The sequence below is a fragment of the Candoia aspera genome, chromosome 1, assembly GCF_035149785.1.
Source record: "Candoia aspera isolate rCanAsp1 chromosome 1, rCanAsp1.hap2, whole genome shotgun sequence".
Lineage (NCBI taxonomy): Eukaryota > Metazoa > Chordata > Lepidosauria > Squamata > Boidae > Candoia > Candoia aspera.
The window spans coordinates 36577893-36599985 of NC_086153.1; the positions used below are offsets into that span (position 1 = coordinate 36577893).

At 41.1% G+C, this 22093-nt stretch overlaps 1 protein-coding gene across 1 annotated transcript in view; it reads right to left on the reverse strand.

The window, feature by feature from the left end:
* Positions 1–22093, reverse strand: part of ABHD12 (abhydrolase domain containing 12, lysophospholipase) — a 45169-nt gene that overhangs the window by 9059 nt on the left and 14017 nt on the right. The window contains exons 4-9 of the mRNA XM_063301877.1: positions 13678–13797; positions 10973–11003; positions 10538–10583; positions 8478–8607; positions 1838–1875; positions 491–570 (exon numbers count right to left, since the gene is read on the reverse strand). Of these exons, the coding sequence (XP_063157947.1) occupies positions 491–570; positions 1838–1875; positions 8478–8607; positions 10538–10583; positions 10973–11003; positions 13678–13797 (445 nt within the window). The remainder of the gene's footprint in view (positions 1–490; positions 571–1837; positions 1876–8477; positions 8608–10537; positions 10584–10972; positions 11004–13677; positions 13798–22093) is intronic.

Sequence of the window (22093 nt, forward strand, 5' to 3'; positions counted from 1 at the left end):
TTTCCCTTCTATGCTTTAGTTCTATACTAACAGTCTAATCACTGTTATGCTTGCACAGAACTCCTCTTTCACACTCTCGTTAGTGTAAAGTGGTAATTCATTATAAATGGAAACAGAACTTTAAGTAGAAACATGCACTTCCTCCAACTAGCCCAGAGGTGCAGCACTAATGATTATACCAGACAGTGATTGTAAATAGCACCAGCTATTCCAAGGATGTCAGGACTGGTATTGGGGTCTCTCTACATTCAGCAGAGTCCTTCTTCTTGCAGAATATACCCATTTTATACATGGAACTACTTCAATCTTTCTGGGCTGGAAAAGCTTATGGCAGAGGAAACCGTACTTTGCATGCATGAAAAAAACTGAAATAAAAAATATTGATATAGGTTGCTTATTGGCTAACTACTTCAGATATGTTGAGAACTCTCAAGTAAACCCAAAGATGATAATATAAGATGGAAATTTTAGCATGTAAATCTGTACTTGCCACTGAAAAGGGATGGCTTTTTGCTTCTTCACGTATGTTTGTGAAAGGTGATTCTAGTATCAGGGCATCTGGGGGAGTTTCTGAAAAATAAAGAGAACAAATCAGAGTGCTGTATGTTTCAGCCAAAGTATTGGTGCACCCCTACAAGAATATGCCTTGCACCTACCTGGACAGACATCTGAGTAGTGCAGAGGAATACAAATCTAGAGTTGGAACTATACGCAGAGGCATGATTACAAGAACACTTTCAGGTGTTCAAAAATTTGCCACTATTTTCACCTTCTGTATGGGTGGAGCAGTATGTATTATTACATTTTTTAAAAAGTCACTCGGGCAAGAACTCAGGGCAGTTATCTGAAATGAATAGGCTTTGGCTTAAAAAGATTCCAAAAGGAAAGTGTGATATCCTGACCTTTGATGGCAATCTGAATCTCTAAAATAAAATGTCATAGGCTGAACAACTGTAGTTATCTTTTGAAGCTACAACAAATGCAGTATGCTAACTTCTCTGCCAGATATGAAAAGTGTTAGGCAGATCCATCCATCACAGAAGAGATGCACAGAAGCCTCAGGACACAGCCTCCAGAGACCTTCAAACATTATCAATTTACATGTGAGAGAAGAAGAAAACTGAAATGAATGACAAGAGAATAATTATGGTAAATTAATCAAATTTAAATAAAACATTCATTTTTTCCAGCCTCCTCTTCCAGTATGGCCCCTGGCATACCAATCAACTGTTCAGTGTAAGACTTGGCCTGCAAAGAGCTGTACAACATGATGGATCATTAAGGCCCTTCTCACACTTTAATAAAAAAGGCAGTGTTCACTGCTAAATATTGACCTATCTAATCTCTTCTCAAAGAGAGGAGAAAACATGGATCATATGAAATGCTCCCTGGACCGTAAGGAAGGCTGAACGAAGGAAGACAGATGCTTTTGAACTGTGGTGTTGGAGGAAAATTCTGAGAGTGCCTTGGACTGCAACAAGATCAAACCAGTCCATCCTCCAGGAAATAAAGCCAGACTGCTCATTTGAGGGAATGATACTAAAGACAAAACTGAAATACTTTGGCCACATAATGAGAAGACAGGACACCCTGGAGAAGATGCTGATGCTAGGGAGAGTGGAGGGGAAAAGGAAGAGGGGCCGAACAAGGGCAAGGTGGATGGATGATATTCTAGAGGTGATGGACTCGTCCCTGGGGGAGCTGGGGGTGTTGACGACCGACAGGAAGCTCTGGCGTGGGCTGGTCCATGAAGTCACAAAGAGTCGGAAGCAACTAAACGAATAAACAACAACAATGAAATGCTCCTTATAACACCATGTAGAAAAAGCCCTCTTACCTCTTTCACAAAGACGTCTTACTAGGTTGGTTGCAACTCTAGGAGAACAAAAAGAGTTAAGTGCTGATTACAGAGAGCTCTCATCTATTCCTCTTCTTAAATCATCTTCATTACAACTCTATCTCATTTATCTTATCTCCTACTTTCAAAAACATGTCATAAGACACTGTGGTTTGACACATCACTTGACCATCAGAAGGCAGCAACGTGTAAAATTCCAGGAGCATACAGTATACTGAAATTCCAGGTTGGTGGAATTGTGGACCCTCTAATATGAGGGCATGACATAAACAACAACGCTCTCTCTCCAGTCTGAAAGCTCAATTGAAGAAGGTATATTCTACTCACAGATTGTTAATAAAACACTACTCAGGTTAGCAGTTTCACACATCTCTCCAGTAGCAATTAAAGTAGAAAACAGTAAAGTGCTGCCTATCATTTTTATTGCAAAACTAATCAAATAATGTATAAATTAAAATTTAAGTTGCCTGAATGATATTCATCTCCTTTTCAATCTAACGAAACACTTGTATAAATCCAAAAGCTTATGACTTTCTCTCATTTTAAAAATGAAATGCTTTGTATTCCAAGTTCCTCTCAGTGGACCCATGCTGAATATGGGATATTTATATTGTCAAAGTGATTGTGATAAATTCCCTGCAGGTCTGTTTTGCGACCCCACCTCATTTCTCTGGAGAATTTATGGATTTCACTCAAGGAATTCTCAAAAAATACACAACCCCTTTATTGGAGTCTTTTTGTGAATGGAAGGAGTTTTTCTGTATATTGAAGGACAACTTAGGTACAACCCCCTGGAAAAAAAAAACACCCAGTTTAATTTATTATTAAATAATACAGTAAGAAAAACCACATATGGGATGTTTAACCCAAAATTGGGGTATTTACTCGTTACATTTCTTATCTCTACTTTTAATACGTATAGTTCCAGTAGAAGAGGCTCTACCCCCCCTTTTTTAAATGAGGCCTAACTGCATTTACAATTTCACTCTCTTCTATTTAAACTCTATAAAACCAATTTCCTCCAGCTCTTTGGCCTCCTTTGACTACTAACAATAACAGTGATGTTTTAAATTTACCTGTGTCTTTGGCAGCATCTGCACTAAGAGCAGAGTTCAAGCAGGATGTAATAGAAAACCACAGAGCCAATAGTTGTAGCACATGCAAGTCTGAGCTCATTAGGAAAAGTTATGAGAATGTTCCCCCCATCTTAGCAAGCAAATCTTCAAAGCTGATCTGGGGTCAGAAGGTAAAAGGTAAACACTCCTTCTGATTGACTTCTGATGACTGCATGGACCAGTCTATGCAGTTTTCTTGGCACAATACAGAAGAGTCATTGCTTTCTTCCAGATTTTTTTTACTTCCCACTTTAGCCTATAACCTTGGGTTTTCTTAGTAATCTCTTCTCCCAGTACGAACCTAGCTTAGCTTTTTGTGAGATCAGCCAAGGTTAGTTAGACGCTGCCACCTGCTACAGAAACATCACAAGGTATGGAGGCTGAAAGGAGTTGCACAGAAGTAGAGAGGACAGAAAAAACTAAGGAAAATTAATTAAAGGGATATTAAAATTAGCTATCTATACTTTCCAAAATTATTTAATCTGTGCACTGAAACACAAATTAATCAATTAGCATTTTGATTATTTTTGTTATTTTATAGAAATGAGAAAATTAAATACTGTAAACCTGGGCAACTTGAGATTGGAATTAATATGAGCTGTATTCCTGAGCAGTAATGGTCATCAAAAGCAACTGTGCCAGTCCTCCACATCTGCTTAGGCTTCTGACACTTTTTGTAATTTGGTTTAGAATTAGCGCATCTAAATTTTAAATCTTGTCACAGAGTAAGGAACACCCTACATACAATAAAGATCACTCACAGAGTAACTTCTGGTAGTTGCCTTATAGCTGCACTGGAGGTCCATCAAAATTCACAGAGCTTTCAGAAATGTTGCCTAATGATATTCAATTACTTATTTTGATGGCAGAAAATGGGGATTGAGGACTGACCTCTTGCAGAGTGCTGGAAAGCGTTTGGCCCAGAGAGATCAGAAAAATCACACACCAGGCATTTCTATAAAAATCAATTTATTTACAGAAAGCTCAAAAACATATTTACAGGCTTGCGCATTCACACACGCTCTCAGAGCTGGGAAGAGACTGCGCTGGAGGGCTACATAAGCGAAACTGAACAAGTAACAAGCAAGCTGCCCTCTCCCAGGCAATGCAGCCATTAATACCCAAACTGAGGACAATTAAGTTCGACCTCTTCACCCTGCCGATACTTAAGGAAGTACTCAATTACCATGGTAACTAATGGCTTGTCCGGGCAAAAACAAAGAAATTCCAACACTCCCCTTTGTTTTGCTAAGGGGCAAGACACAAACCAATTTTGTCAACTCTGTATGTCTTGGTTAAGCAAGAGGTTTGGTTAAAATATCAGCAACCATGCCTTTTGATTCACAGTATTTTAACATTATTTCCCCATTAGCTTAACAGAAAACTACCATCCTTCTTCCTGTGTATTTCTAAACCTAGGTAATTTGCTACTGTTCCAAGGCTTTTTAATGTGAAATGGCTTTTCATGCAGGCTTCAAAATCAAGCCTTTGTTTTTCTGTTGATGTGAACAGCAGCAAATCATCAACATAAATGCCCAGATATGTACAGCCTTGTCTTTCTTCATATTTACACATGGATCTGCTTTTCCTTTTTCAAAACCAACATTCTGCAGTTTTTCATCTAATTTTTGGTTCCAGGATCTAGCAGCCTGTTTTAACCCACAGATTGACTTCTGCAGTTCACAGACTAGATTCTCCCCTTTTTCATAGCCAGGGGGTTGCTGCATGTATAATTTGTGGTATAAATCACCATAGAGAAATGCAGTTTGAATGTCATAGTGGTGAACTGACATTCTTTTGAGTGCAGCAATTTTTAACAGGTATCTAATTGATTCACCTTTAGTAACTGGTGCAAAAGTCTTATCAAAGTCTAAATCTTTCCTTTGAGTGAACCCTTTTGCAACCAACCTTGCTTTATATTTTTGGATTTTGCCATCAACATCCCTTTTCAGTTTGAAAACTCACCTACAACCTAGACAGTGTTCATTGGGAGGTAGATTTACCAGTTCCCATGTTTTATTTTCTTTCAAGGATGCTAACTCCTGTTGCATGGCAGAATGCCAATTTTGTGCAATCTCAGGTGGTAAAGCATTCACTTGTTCTAAGGACTCAGGTTCAGTAAAGATGTGAAAAGCCTTTACTGTTTCAGCCTGAAAACATGGAGGAACACCTTTATTATTCCTCTGAGATCTGCGAGGTAATACAGGGCTTAAGTTTTGACTCCTATCACTTTCCTAAGAAGCATCTGTCTCAGCAGACAGATCTTCAGTTTGCTTTTCTGGTTTAATGTCCTCATCAGTCAAAAGATCACTATCAGCAAGTCCTTGCTGTTCTCTTGTGGTGGTCAGATCAACTGAAGAGCTAGAATTTAATCTCCCCCAGTTTTGCTCAGCAAAAGAAGCGTTTTGCTAATTATTAATTTCTCTCCCATTATGAACCTGTGGCTCTTTTGGCTTTGTTCATAGCCAACAAAGATGGCTTTCTTTGTTGTGGGGCCTCCTTTCCTTCTCTGCTGTTTTGGAATATGAACCCATGCAGTGCTACCAAACACTCTAAGATGGTTTACCTTTGGTTTCACACCATAAAACAAATGGAATGGAGTGTCCTGAATCACAGAGTTATACAGTCTGTTTTGTACATAACAGGCAGTAGATATTGCCTCTCCCCAATACTTAAAAGATAAATGTGAATCTTTAAGTGTGCATAACATTCCATTTTGCAAGGTTCTGCCCTTTCTTTCAGCAACACCATTTTGCTGAGGGGTGTAAGGGTTAGAAAGAATTTGTTCTACCCCTTTTCTGCTAGGAACCTTTTGAATTTGTGAGAAAGGTACTCTCTTCCTCTATCATACTGGAGTGCAGATACAGGCCTAGGGAATTTTCCATTTGCCCATGTCACAAAACCTTTAAATTTCTCAAATGCCTCATCTTTGTGTTTTAAGATGTAAATAAATGTGTATCTTGAGAAATCATCAATTATGGTCATTGCATACCTTGCTTGTCCAAGACTTGGAGCAAAAGGACCAATAATGTCAGAGTGTACAATTTCCAAAGGTCTAGTTGTAACTCTGTTACGTGCTTACTCACAGGAGCTTTTAACGTTTTGCACTCTTTGAAAACTACACAGTCTAAGTATTTGTCACAGGGTTTTATCTTTAGGTCAGCACACAGCTCTGGCATTTGTGCTATATGCATCAGGTGTACACATTGGTCATGATATGGAGTGTTGCCAACTGCAGCCTTGCATCTTGGCTTCCTTGCATTTTGTACAATGTACAAGGAGTCTTTTAACATACCAGTAGCACACAATTTCCCATTTTTACGTATCTCACAACCATTTTTCTTAAATGTTATGATATACCCTGTTGCAGTTAACTGTGCCACAAATAAAAGGTTTGATTGTAAATTTGGCACATACAACAGACCTTTTACAGTTTCTCCCAAGCAGGATAAATACAAGTCACCTTGTCCCATAATTTTGGTCACAGACCCATCAGCCAAAGATACACTTTGTCTTTCAGTTTTAGACAGTGACACAAAAGAGCTTTTACAATTACATAAATGACAATTGGCCCCAGAATCTAACGCCCATACATCAGAATTACCCTTCTCAGCAACCTGTGCAGTTTGGGTTGTCTGAAGAGCCTTCTTCTGTGTTGCCCTTGTGTTCTTCTTCTCTGTCTTTCTACTCTTGGGTCTCAAGGTACAGTCTTTCTGCAAATGTCCAGCTGAACCGCAGTTGAAACATCGCTGGCTGGCTAGTGCTGTAGCCTCAGCTTCTTTTCCCTTGTTTTTTGGTACTGCAGCTTTCCAGAAGAGATGGAGGGGGATCTTTCCTCTCTCTTCTCCCATTCAGCGAGTAAGCACTGTGTTACATATGATGGGGTGAGGTCTGCTTCAGGCATAGCCTCCAGGGTACAAATCAGCATGTCCCACATTTCATTCAATGAGGACAGCAGTATATACAATTTTGTGAGAGGTGTAAATTCCATTCCTCTCTCCTGCAACTCAACAAACAGCTGCTGAATATAATGCAGGTGCTCAGGAAGGCTATCTCCTTCTGCAAGGTAGGCTCTGTACAGCTTTTTCGTCAGAGCAACTTTACTCCCTGCTGTTGCCTTTACATATAAGTCTCTCAAAGCGTCCCAAAGTTGCTTTGCAGACTGCATACCTCGCACGTGCACTAGCTGATTATCCTCAACTCCCAGGATAATGGTGGCTCTAGCCCGCTCATCCTGTCTAAGCCATTCAGCACTGGGATTTTGGGGGGTTTGCTCACCAATTGGCAGCCAAAGATTCTCTCTGCAAAGATACATCTCCATCTTCAGGGCCCAATTCAAATAGTTGGTCTCTGATAGGCACTCCAGAGGCATCGCTGAGGGCTGGGAGGTAGCCATGGCTCCTTCCTTCTTTTGCAAGTCACCTCAACTGGCTTCTTTGTCCTGCAGACCGGCAGTGGCTGGAAAATCTCCAGGCGGCTCCGAAGGAAAATCTTCACAGGTCTTTGCTACCTGCCTTTAAAAATGTGCATGAGGTGTGGAGCTGATCTCTCTGCTCTCTCTGGGGTTTTACTGGATTTTTTTCTGGGCCCATAACCTCTTGCAGAGTGCTGGAAAGCGTTTGGCCCAGAGAGATCAGAAAAATCACACACCAGGCATTTCTATAAAAATCAATTTATTTACAGAAAGCTCAAAAACATATTTACAGGCTTGCGCATTCACACACGCTCTCAGAGAAAGCTGGGAAGAGACTGCGCTGGAGGGCTACATAGGTGAAACTAAACAAGTAACAAGCAAGCTCCCCTCTCCCAGGCAATGCAGCCATTAATACCCAAACTGAGGACAATTAAGTTCGACCTCTTCACCCTGCCGATACTTAAGGAAGTACTCAATTACCATGGTAACTAATGGCTTGTCCACGCAAAAACAAAGAAATTCCAACATACCCTCTAAATACACTGCTGCCCCCAATGAACCTACATAGTATCTACAGCATTAATTTAACAAATATTGATAGGATTCCTGAACCTTGACTTCTGGGATGTACACTGTCTGGGATTAGACTTCCTTAAACCTGAAAGTATGGCATAGCATTTCCATTTAATTCAGTGCTTATCTTGCATCAAGTAGTTTAAACTAGAATTATTGATCTCAACATCAAATTATTAACCCATAACAAACAATTTGGATTCAAAGTCCTGTCTGTGGGCAGAAGGATTCCTACAGACTAAGGAAAGGTTCCAATTTAGCAGATTAGTAATCTAGTTGATTACTCTGGAACAGAGGAAAATGAGATTTTAAGTGTTTCAGTCTTTTCCCTGAAAATCTGCCCTGAATAGTTGGGATGCTAAGCAAGAGGTTCCAGGGCAGCATGCACTTTCCAGTGGCAGGAACTTTTTGAGTGGAGTCTTGGGGACACTTCTGCCAGCAGAATATAAACTCTGAATGAAGCCACTAATATTATTCTAAAATTTTGCTTAGTATCATCTGGAAAATAAATGTTTACCCAGTGCCCAAGGAGTGTCCCCATATATAAACTGGATTGTCTCCACTTCTTGCTTTTATCCAATCAAATACATGAAGAGCATCATAGGTCATCCCACTTTCTGAGGGAGTGCCTATAGAGTCTCCCCATCCTGAAAGACATAAACATAAATATTCCAGGAATCATGCTTTAAGCTGGTATCAAAATACTTTCAGTTAAGACCAAAGAGCACAATGAGTCACGACATTGGAAATGAATAGGCAAGTTCTTAATTACCTTTCATTTACTTGGAGCAGGCTAAAATACGCAATAAAATAAAATGGAGTTGACATACAGTAATGCCAGAACTAAAGTTGTACCAGAACTATTCAACTGGATTCCAGTATGGCTTGAAATTTTCAGCTAGACTTTTCCCACTGATAAAACTGTTTTTGCTAATGGAACTGAGTGGGGCAATTTCTTCCACATCATCTCAAAACTACAGCAAAAACTTCTTGAGAGGTTTTCTTAACATCTCCAAACAGACTTTAAGGATTACTGGGGGGGGGGCATAGTATAGGAGAAATTCTTTGCATTTAAAAAATGAGCATATGGAAATATAAACTCAGTTATCTGCCAGCTACGCTGGCTCTAATTCCATTGGAACTAAAGCATCTTAGAATTTTGTATTGGGACTAAGCTACTTTCGTATTGTATTAACATGTCCCTCCCCAGCTAAGAATGCTGAATAGGAATTGTGGGAGTCACAATCTCAACACATCCAAAGGGTGCCAAGATGAGGAAAGCCACACTAAAAAGATGACCTTCGACTACAGCAGAATTCCTGGAAATATTTGCTTTTCAGTAAACTGATTTTGAATATGAGGAATGGAGCTGACTTACAAGCCGAACTAACATACATAACCTTATTTGTGAAAACTGCAAAGCTAATTGAAGACTCAGTAACAAACTTTGATTTTTTTTTAATTAAGTACTGCTCAGGAAAATTACACTGAATAAGCAGACTATTATGCCCCTATGTGGTCTGGTTCTTCCTGGCAGAGAAACATTCTCCATTAAGTTGAAGAAGCAAAGCCCTGCCTTAGGAAACAAACTCCTTCTATAAGACTCTTTCAAGTTCAACCCTGCAGACTTTTAGGAAATTTAAGATTATCTCCTATTTTAAGCAGCAATGAGGTTCACTTGTTAGCAGGCTGAGTACATGAGGCTTTTATCCATACAAAGTACCAGGGTTTTTTTTTTATTGTTAGCTGACTTAATTTCAGAAAGGCAAGAAATACTGTATGAAGAACTGGATGCAACTGGAAATTGTTGAAATATATATATTTACAATTGTCTAATATGTTGTTCAGCTCACAATAGTTCCTGATCCCAGCAAAGACACATCTGAAGTCATTCAAGCAAAGTTGTCATTAGACATTAATGGGAAGATCAATCTATGGAAGTATAGAATATTTCAAAAGTATTCAGTCAAAATGGATGAGAGAAACTAATATTTTTTAAGGGTTGGCACAGGACTCACTGCCCAATAAGTAGTTTGAATAACTATTTGAAAACAACTAACTAGGTACATGCAAAAAATTTCATTCTGAACTGTTTACAGTATGAAACTTTGCAAAACTCCATGAAACATCCTGTTGAGTGTGAAACTGCTGCTGTGACATTAAATGGGCTGTTTCAACCATTCTGGAGTATTTTGAGCTGGGAGCAGAACTATTCTGAGTTCAAAACACTGTTTTAGGCTCAGGATTTCCTGTTTCACATTCAAAACAACAACTTCAAAATGGGCTGCTTTGTGAAGTTCTTCATTTGAGGTCCAACATTTTGCATACTCTTACTGTTAACTAAACTAAACAATTCATTTATAATTTATTTATAATTCATTTATAAAAATGGGGGATTGCTGAGTATTAACAGAACATGCACCATAATCTCTGGGATTAACAATATCCCCCCACCAAAGTATGTGGTTAATGAAATTCAAGAAATAGCTAGTAGGTTGATTGCTTAAAACAAAAGAGTCAACCTTATTTGGGAACAAAAGGACATTTCAGGATAAAACTATAACCTAAGAATCTTACCTCGATAATCAAATGTGACTACATGGTAACCAAGAGAACTTAAAACCTGTAAGAGAAGATAAGCAACTCCAAATAAGTTTAAGAAACACTTTTGACATAATACATCACTACATGTTAACACATTCCTTCACTCTGATCTGACAATTTTCTATGTACGAGGCTCTCATTTTTAATGGAGAGTGGAGATCATTCACTGCAGTGTGAAACGAATGGAACAGGCCATGAAAGGTTTACCACTGACACTGCTTTACTTTATATTAAACAAATCCAGAATACTGCTCAGTAATGCACAATATTGGGTACCTTCTTCTTATACCTTTAATACTTATTTAAGTTTTCCCACATTATAAGCTATAGAAAACAAATACATGTTGGCTTTTATAGCACTGCATAACAGCATTCAGACCATTTGAGAAACAACATTGCAATTCCTACCTTGTAAAGTTCTACACGATGATCCCCTCCTCTGTTAAGAAATGTTTGGAAAGTAAAGTTAAAATCAAAACAAAACACTGTGTTACATAATTTTCTAGCATTAATATTAAAATGGGCTGGCTTTTAATGAAAAACATATTCACTAGATGTAATTCAGCCTAAATAGCACATTTAAGACCACCAATTTCAATAAACACTTACTTAAGACCGCAATCTTAGCCACTTGCTTGGGGAAAAGCATTGTTAAGTAGAATTTACAGGATAATTTATACATCTTTATTCAGAAGTCAGCCACTTCCTCTGAAATAAAAATCTGAACTGCAGACATTGAACTAAATTGTATCCATTTGTAATTAAAGCACTCCACTGATACAAGTTTAGCATTGCCCCTAGAACTCCCTCCCTCTGCCAGGGTGAAAAGAACCACCAATTTTTAAGAGGGAAACATTTTCCCATTTATAAAATCACATTTCTGAACACTTATAGAGACTAGAGGATTTAGAACAAAGAAAACAAGCTGAAAAAATGTTGCTCTTTTCACCAGCTTGCCTGTGTCTTAAAATTTCCCATCAAAGATCTTCCAAGGGACTTCCTTACTAGTAACCAATATTTAATCACAAAGGAGAGGGGTTTCTCAGTTTTAGAATGGCTTCCTGAAAGAAGCACATTTCTTCCTTCCTTCCTTCCATGTATATAGCCAACCACATCTTGACGACGAGTCCGGCACTGAATTTATAGTCCCTTTACCATTAGGTTAAAACATCTTTTTAGTCACATCTTTCAATTAACATTATCTCTCAATCTTCTTAGAGCACCATTAAAAGATCTATGGTACCATAAAAATGATGAAAACCTAATGACTTCAGAACAAAACAAAACAAAAACAAGCAACACCCTTCAAAGGCCCTTCAGTGGAGCCCCAATTTCAAATGCTTCTGGAAGGCCACAGGGTTGGAGCTAACCTAATCTCTAATGGCAGGCCATTCCAGAGTGACAGTGCTCCTACAGAAAACCAGGACCTCAGAGCTTCAACCCGCTGCACCTCCTTAAAGGAGGGAACCACCAACTGCTTCTCTTGGCAAGACTGAATTGGTTGGGCCAATCCTAGTGAGCCAAATGCAGTCCTGAAGATAACTTGATATGTGCCATAAAAGGCTTTAGAGGTTAAAACTTGCAGTGGCAGTAAAGACAATGTCCTCTCACCCCAGGCAAGGCTGCTATTGGAACTTTGATATTAATTGCAGTAGGTTTTAAATATACAGTATATATACACTTGTATGTAAAAGCTTAGGGACGCGGTGGCGCTGCGGGTTAAACCGCTGAGCTGTCGATCGGAAGGTCGGCGGTTCGAAACCGCGCGGCGGGGTGAGCTCCCGTTGTTAATCCCAGCTCCTGCTCACCTAGCAGTTCGAAAACATGCAAATGTGAGTAGATCAATAGGTACCGCTTCGGCGGGAAGGTAACGGCGTTCCGAGTCGTCATGCTGGCCACATGACCCGGAAGTGTCTATGACAACGCCGGCTCCAAGGCTTAGAAACGGAGATGAGCACCGCCCCCTAGAGTCGGATTCGACTGGACTTTACGTCAAGGGAAACCTTTACCTTTACCTTATGTAAAAGCTTAGGCACCCTTGGTAAAACTGGATGTTTTGATAAATCCCTAAGGGAACAGAAGCTGCAACAAAGGTAAATACATCTTTCTGCAAATGTGAATGCATAGTCCCTCTTTTGAGGGAGATGGACAGTGACAAAATATGAAATATAAATAAATTTGAAATATAAATATTAATTATTTAAGTGCAGTTCTTTACAGATTCAAAATAAGAAAATAGCAAATATGGCAGGTGCAGAATTTTAGATTCCCTTCCAGTCATTATTTTGAAATACCTCTTTGGGAAGAACTAACAGCTTCCACACCACAGATCTCAGATATATAAAACATGTAAGAGACCAAAAAATATTTCTGAGCTAAAAGAGCTCTGCATGGAAGTGTTTAAAAAAAAATCCAAAAGCAAGAATAGAAGACTTTTTAGCTGGCTATAAGAAACTTAAAAGCTATTACTTCTGCCAAAGGAGATGTTACTAAGTACTGACTGGAAGGGTGAATAAAGCTTCTGCACCTATCATATTCAATGTTTTCTTATTTAGAATCTGTAAACAATTGCACATAAACAATAGTATGCATTCAAATTTGTGGAACAATGCACAGTAGTACTGAGGTCCAAAACATTCACCACATTGTCTATCTCGGGACCTAAGCTGTGGTACAATATCATGGAATCTGATCTGATGAAAAGGAAGTAGAGAGATGTATTTAAAAATTTACTAAAGTAAACAAGAGATATACAGGCTTCAGTATGAGCATTGCTAATTATACCCAAAACTGCTATCAGAAAAAAAGTGCATTTCTTCATTTTTTTTCTTCATATTTTAAAGTGAATCAGACACAGCAAAATACCAGAATATTCCCCTCATAGTTCTGGCCAAATAAAAGCCCTTTTAATAAAGCTACATTGCAATCCGATATTCACATTTAGAGTAAGCAACATTAAACTTAATGAGATTTATTTCTGAGTAGATGTACATGTTTGAAAAATTGCTTTCATTTAATAGCACTTCCAAACCCCTGGGCACTTGCTCTACCTAATAAATGATGAGCCCTGAACAGATTTAAATCATGAGAGCTATTTTTGTTTTTTTGCTTACCTAGTCCCTGCATTTCCATGCAAGTAAAGGATTACAGGATTACTGGAACCCAAAGCATCCTCATACCACAGGTGGTCCTTCCCTTGAGCATCTTTCCAAAGAAATGTGGGAACTGTGTGCCTAGAAACAAATGACAAGTTAAGAATTTCATTGTTTCCTTGCATATTTTGGCCCTATCTTAGTAACTCTACTGCTCCAGAAGCCTAGGAGAAATGTGCAGTAAGTTATGCAATAAGTAGCACACAAACCATCAACAACTGGTGTATGTTGAATCTTAAGCAGTTCCTTCCAGAATTTCTAGTTTTAAGTGAGTCGTTCTCAACTGGGGGCCACAGAATATTTCAAGGGGGCTTCACATGAAAAACATGTAATGGGGGGCCACAGAAACTGTATTATACTGAAAATATTGTCTTGTTGACGCCAGATTCCTAGTCTCCCTGTTAAAAGTTAAGTTTGCTCTGCAAATTGATGAAGCATATTTACCAGATAACACAGCTGTATTGATGGTTTATGTTAGATATTTGGTTGATGACAAGTTTAGAGAAGAAATGCTTTTCGCTTGAAAGCTTAGAACACACTCTAAAGGGAAAACAATTTTTGAAGAAGAGTTATTTCAATGAGAATGATACCCCCCTCAAAAATATTGGCTTATGCTACTGATGGTGCTGCTTCCATGACAGGTACATACAGAGGATTGATTGCATTTTGAAAGGTGCTGTGCCAGAAGTATTTTGTGTTCACTGCATGGTCTGATTTCAAACTAATTAGCAGAATGCTTGCATGAGTCTCTAAGTGTTGTAATAAAGGTGGTCAACTGCATAAAACTGAATGCACTTCAAGTTCGTCTGTTTCAACAGCCTTGCAAAGACAATGATGAAGTCTTTAAACGTTTATTACTGCATATAGAAATCCACTGGTTATCAAAGCGTAACTGCCTTCTTCATTTTATTGCTCTGTGGGAATGGCTGAGGAATTTTTCATTAGTAAACAAATCAAAAAAGAGATCACCTCCACTAAATGTGACATATTTTATCTGTCTGATATTTCAGAAAACCTTCATTTGTTAAACAAGCAACAGCAGGGAAGAATCTGTGACTTTTTAACATGCAAAGTGTAATGGTCGCCTACTCTAAAACACTATCGGACTCATGAGCAGGAATTCAAAGATATCTGATTTATTAAAGAATAGTATGCAGGATCACAGAGAAAGCTGAGAATGATTAAAACGCGCCAAATTCAAACTGAAAAAGCCTCAGTGCAAATGAAACCCCTCCCCCTGTAGAATCTTCTCAAGTTCACAATCCCAGGTGCTCCTAACGGCTTCTGATGGTCTGCGGGAAAAGGCCTTGAACAGATAACATAATTCCAAACACATTCCATTGTACTGATTCCATATACAGAGCTTGGTACAAGGTCTCACAGCAGCTCCCTCCCAAACAGAAACGCGCATCAGCGCCATGGCACGTGAAACGTTACAATGTATAAACTACATTGAATCAGTGAACATGACATATTGCCCCCCCAAAATAAAGATTACATCAAGCAGCAGGCTTTAAAGGATAAGCAAGGTGGAAACGGTTAACTAAGTCAGGAGCGTTAACATGGTGAGCAGACACCCATTCAGGATGAGGAAAATGTTTCCATCGGACGAGATACTGCAGGGTGCCTCGAAGTTTGCGGGAATCAACGATGCCCTTGATTTCAAAGTGTTGTTGGCCGTCAATCATGATTGGAGCAGGAGGAGGAGGTGGAGGGTGCCAGCGTGAGGAGTGGTGCATAGGCTTAAGCAAGCTGCAATGGAAAACAGGGTGCAAGCATTTCAAATTGTGAGGCAGGTCCAATTTAACGGTAACTGGATTGATAAGCTGAGCAATAGGAAAGGGTCCAATGAATTTGGGAGCAAGTTTTTTAGAGGGTTGAGGTGATTTGATAAATTTAGTAGATAGATACACCTGATCCCCAACCTTGAAGTCGTGTTGTAAAGAACGATGCGATGCTTATCAGCTTGCAACTTGTAAGCAGCCTGGGCATCAGCCAAAGCTTGTTGAATTACCGGCCAGGAATCAGACAGTTTAACAGCCCAGTCAGACACAGAACATGTTTTGGAAGGGGGCTGTGGCAGTTCAGGGATGGGAACAAAGTCGTGACCAGAAACCACGCGAAAAGGGGTTTGTCCGGTACTTTGATGGACAGCATTGTTGCAAGCAACTTCAGCAAAAGATAATAACTCCACCCAATCGTCCTGATGGTAGTTAATGTATGCTCTAAAAAATTGTTCAAGAGTGGAATTTAAAATCTCAGTAGAACTGTCAGTCTGGGGATGGGACGATGTGGACAGAGCTTGTTTAGTGCCAATCAATTTTTAAAATGATTTCCAAAACTGGGAAGTAAACTGTGTCCCGCGGTCACTGGCCAAACGGGAGGGGCTACCGTGGAGGCAGTAGATATGGAGGAGAAATAGGCGCGCCAATTGTGGGGCTGATGGGATGGATGCACATAGAATGAAATGTGCTTGCTTGGAGAAAAAATCTTTTACAACCCAAATTACAGTTTTCTTCTGACTGGGAGGAAGATCCACAATAAAATCCATAGAAACCTCTTCCCAAGGACGAGTAGGACTGGCCACTGGCTGTAAAAGCCCCTGTGGTTTCCCTCCTTTACGTTTTGACATGGCACAAACAGGACAGGAAGCAACATAGTCTTTTATGTCACGTCTCAAGGTTGGCCACCAAAATTGGCGGCGAACCAAATGCAAGGTTTTGACAAAACCAAAGTGTCCAGCAAGTTTATCATCATGGGAACGCTGCAAAATAGCAGCCCTCAACGTTTCAGGCACATAAAGGCGATGTTCCACCCACGCCAGACCGTTTTCAAAAGAAACAGTGTCTCTATTAGCTAGCAACCAAGTGTCAGATTTCAGTGCCTGGAGAAAGTCCTTCTGTAATTGACAAGGAACTTGCACTTTCCGCTTCCCAGGCTGGACTGGGGACAGGGTTGCCTGTGCACGGGTCTGGCTCTGAGTGACAGCAACCAAGCCCAGTTGTGGTTCAGTGAGAACAGTCCCAACCACATCTGCCACCTGGTCAAGGTCCTGAGGTAAACGTGACAAAGCATCGGCCAGAAAGTTTTCTTTCCCGGGATGAATTTTAACTGGAAGCTAAAGCGACTGAAAAACTGAGCCCAGCTAATTTGTTTAGGGCTGAGACGCCGGGGGGTGCAGAGGGCTTGCAAATTCCTGTGATCAGTCCAAACCTCAAAAGGGCATTTAGCGCTTTCAAGGAGGTGACGCCAGGTTTCCAAAGCGGCTTTTACAGCAAACGCCTCCTTTTCCCAAACATGCCAACGGCGTTCGGTTTCAGAAAATTTCCTGGACAGATAAGCGCAGGGTTTTAAGTGATTTTCAGAATCCCTCTGTAACAAAATAGCCCCAACTGAGGCATCAGAAGCATCAACTTGGACCACAAAGGGGCGTTCAGGATCAGGGTGCTATAGAATAGGCTCAGCAGTGAAAAGGGTTTTCAACTTTTCAAATGCTGCCTGGCATTCAGGCATCCAATTCAGCACGGCCCCAGGGTGTTTTACTTTGCGTGTCTCCCCCAAGCCCTTGGTATGGAGTAAATCAGTGAGGGGCAAGGCAATCTCAGAGAACCCCTGGATAAATTGGCGATAATAATTACTGAACCCTAGGAAACTTTGCAATTGCCTCCGGGTGCGGGGACATTCCCAACTTAGAATCGCCTGAATTTTTGCAGGGTCCATCTCAATACCCTTGTCAGACACCCGATAGCTCAGATAGTCAAGTTGGGTTTTGTGAAATTCACATTTGGAAAGTTTGGCATAGAGTTTGGCATCTCTAAGTTTGCGTAACACCTGTTTGAGGAGGTGTTCGTGTTCCTCCTCGGTTTCAGTGTAAATGAGATCATCTAAGTAAACCAGAACCCCTTTAAACAAATGATCATGTAAAACTTCATTAATCAACTGCATGAAGACTCCGGGTGCCCCTGCTAACCCAAAAGGGAGGATTTTGTACTGAAACGATCCTAGTGGGCAATTAAAAGCAGTTTTCCACTCATCCCCAGCTCTTATGCGAATGCGGAAATAGGCTTCGCGAAGATCGAGCTTGGAGAAAATCTTGCCCTTTGACAGATGAGCTAACATGTCCTTCATGAGAGTGAGAGGGTACTTGTTGACAATAGAGACAGAATTTAACCCTCGATAGTCCGTACAGAGTCAAAGCGTGCCATCTTTCTTTCCCCGGAATAACACAGGGGCCCCAACTGGGGAATTAGCAGGTTCAATAAATCCCCTTGACAGATTTTTGTCAATGAAGTCCCGTAATGCCTCAAGCTCCTTCTGAGTCATCAGATAAATTTTTGGCTTGGGCAATTGAGCATTGGGGACCAACTCTATTGCACAGTCAGTTTTCTGGTGGGGGGGTAGCCGATCTGCTTCCATCTCCCCAAATACGTCTGCAAAGTCTTGGTATTGATCAGGCAAGCCTTCTAAATGTGGCAGGTTAGGGCACGGCGTGGCGATTGCTGCCCTTCCAACCCCCACATGTGCAACTATCTCTGCTGTAGGAGCTTGGTAAAATCCATCTTTAAAAGTCACAGTTCTGTGCTCCCAGTTTATATAGGGGCTTCGATAGGTCAACCAGAGGATCCCCAGGATTACCAAGGGATTGCCAACAGGTGCTACAACGAATTTCCAAGTCTCACAGTGGCTGCCCATTTGCATTGCGACAGTTCCAGGGAAATGGGTTGCCGCCCCCCCCCCCCCTCCACCGTTGAACCATCCAACTGTGTGAAGATCAAAGGCTGCTGGAGGGGAAGCTAGGCAGGTCCAAAGCAACAACCAGATCAGGGTGAATTAAACACCTGGAACACCCAGAGTCAACTAAAGCCCATACCTCTGTAGTTTTTGTGCGGGAACCCAATTTCACTTTTACTGCTAAAGTGGGACAGTCAGCATTCACCATAGCATCTTCGCACCCATCCTCCTCCACCTGCCCACTGGCGCTCTTCATGGCAGGTGGCTGGCGTTTCCCGCCGGCTCCTTAGAGACGTCTTCAGCCTCTCCCAAGAAGTAGATTACTTCCTCAGCGTCAGCTGTCCCTTTGGCTGCTGTCATCCGCCACGAGGGGGGGGCGATTTGGCCAGCGGCTTCCCCGCTTGATCTCCAGCCTTCACTTTTGGGCAATCAGCTGCTCGATGAACCTCCTTTCCGCATTGGAAACACTGACCCCTCGCATAGTGCTGATCTCTCTCCTCATCCCAAGCTCTATAGCTGGGCCGGGCAGCAGTCACAGCACTTCGGGGTCCCCTCATGGTGGCGAGTGGTTTTTCAGATTTTCTAGTTTGCATGAAGGTATGCTGAGCATGCTCAGCCTTGCCTGCCAGACAGATCCAGTCGTACAATGACTCTGGGTCGTCTCTACACAACGCCCACCGTAGGACGTCTCGGTTGAGTTCCTCTTTAAACTGTTCTATTAGGGTTGACTGAGACCAGTCAGGGATTTTCCCAGCTAGAGCCTTAAACTCTAGGGCGTAATCAGCTATGGACATTTGGCCCTGGGTAAGATCCTTCAGCGCCTTCTTAGCTCTTGCCTTGGCCAGGGGATCTTCAAAATGCAGCTTTAATGCCCACATGAAATCATCGAAATAATCAAGTGCAGGGGAGTCAGCAACACTTAATTGAACATACCAGTCAGCTGCTCAACCCTTCAGCTTGGTGGCAATGGCCGTTATCTTAGCCTCTTCAGAAGGGAAGCATGCTCCAAACTGCCTCATATAACTTTTAGCATTAGTTAAAAAGAAAGATAACTTTGTTGGATCCCCATCAAACTTGACAGAAAAGTCTCTCACCCCCACTCCGGTTGGAGTGGAATCGGCAGCCACTTGAGTGGTTGGGCCCCAGGTTACAGTAGCTTTCCCTCTTCGGGGTGGGGACACTGGTGATCAAGCCCTGCGGGGTGGAGATTCATCCCGGAGCCATCTCCGGCCCCGCTCCGCCGGCGGTCTGGATGGGAGGATGGGGGATGGTTGTGGGAAGCTGGGATCTCCTCCACGCCTCCTCTGCCCCTCCAGTGACAGAGACAGGTTTCTTAGCATGTACTCTATCGATTCTATTTTGGCCTCCATCACTCTTAGTCTTTCAGGGGTTTGAGAGTCCTCCCTCCCTCGTGTGTTCGGCTTTCTCTCTGTTGACACCGTAGTAGATTCTTTGTCTGGGGTTAGCGGGAACCGATACTTCCAGGATGCCCCTGACGTCCCTGCCTGGGGTTCCCCTACTTCATCCAAGGTGATCAACTCTGCGAGCGGTTCGCTGGGTGCCGGGTGCTCTGCTTTTCCCCATCATTAGATTCCTCCACATCAAAATTGGAACTCGATTCATCCTGGGAGTCTGAAGGTTCTGGGGTGAGGTTCAGTTCTCCGTTCTTGACTGTTGACTCGGGCATCAAGCTAGCCATCTCAAGTCCCCCGGTTGTGAGCTTGGACTCAGCCATCGTTAACTATTTTCCCTCGCAAGAAACTGATCTTGGTAGGAGCTAACGGTACAACTTTGGGGATTCTCAGCTTTATGTAATGGTTGCCTACTCTAAAACACTATCGGACTCATGAGCAGGAATTCAAAGATATCTGATTTATTAAAGAATAGTATGCAGGATCACAGAGAAAGCTGAGAATGATTAAAGCGTGCCAAATTCAAACTGAAAAAGCCTCAGTGCAAATGAAACCCCTCCCCCCGTAGAATCTTCTCAAGTTCACAATCCCAGGTGCTCCTAACGGCTTCTGATGGTCTGCAGGAAAAGACCTTGAACAGGTAACAATTCCAAACACATTCCACTGTACTGATTCCATATACAGAGCTTGGTACAAGGTTTCACAGCAGCTCCCTCCCAAACAGAAACGCGCGTCAGCGCCATGGCATGTGAAATGTTACGATGTATAAACTACGTTGAATCAGTGAACATGACACAAAGAGAATATTAAGGGATATCTTGGAAAACTGAAGCTGTACCCAAACAATATTAGACGTCATTAATTTGCCCAGTTTTCTTCTTTGCTGGCAATTATTCTTGAGTTGAAAGGTGTTGACATACTCCTGAATGTGGATAATATGAAGTAGCTGCATAACGATATGGAAGTTTGTTTCTATAACCTGCTGGATATGGATTTTCTAGCCTGGATAAGCGGATCCATTTGCAGTGAATGCTGCTGACATCTATAACTTGCATCTATAACTTGCAGATTTTTTAAGTTGGTTATTTTTCTACATGTATCTGTATTTGTATGTATAGTTGAATACATGTGTATTAGAGTGTTTCTCAACAGTCAGTCTTCTCATAAAAAATATTTATTTCCTTTCATATATTCTGAAATATTGCTTATCTTTGCTACTGAAAGTTATCAGAGATTAATGTGGGTCCCAAAGAGAGTCTGTGCGAAACATGTAACACCAAAGTTTGGTGCTTGTTTATTTAATATACAAAGTCATGCAATGTGCCAGTGTGACAAAGTAATCATCCCTGCTAGTTCAGTGGATTCAGTAAAAGGGATAATTAAGGCAGTTGTGTGACTAGTTCATTAAACAATCATGGCTGATTAGGGCCAGCTTTGCTCTATATAAATTTCATAAATTTGGTTCTTCCCTTTATACCATACAGAATCTAGAGGCACATTGTCCCCTGCTGATTTTTTTTCCTTAACTTCTGGAAAAAGGTTCACGGATTCTTACCAGTTTGGGAAGAGTCACAAAACTATTTCTAAAGCTCTAGAGCTTCTCCAATCCAGTCAGTGTTCATTACTGGGTAAATATGAGATTCATGGGACAACAGCAAGGCAGAAGCCACTGCTCGTTAAGAACTCTGATGCTCATCTCAATTTGTCAAAAACTAACTGGACAGATGAGACAAACACAGAGTTTTAGGGGTACAAATCAGACCATTGTTCCAGTACCTGTTTATGCAGACTGAGAGATTCTCTCCAAATCTCAGAATAAAGTGAACCCCAATCCTGAGATTCAACATCAAACTGTAACTGAAGATGTGTATGCTGGAGATTAAACCCAGATCTTGTGGAACATTCGTGATCTACTACTGAGTTCTATCAAGGATATCTACCTAGCCAGTTTCAGCGATGAAAACATTTTTGGATTGACCAAGTTACAAAAGCAACATACTCACTTTTCCTTGCACTATCACACATATTTTAATTTTAGCACTAAATAACTTAATTAGCTGTGACAAAAGCTGCCATCTGGGTATATTGCTGATATCTGAACAATACTTAAAAGCAAATAGGGTGTATTTACAGTACATTACAAGCCTATTTCAGTCTTACACCAGTATAACTAATTCAGTTCTCTTTAAAAAGGTAGTTTGGAAAAAGAATGCAAGCAATCTCAACAAACAAGG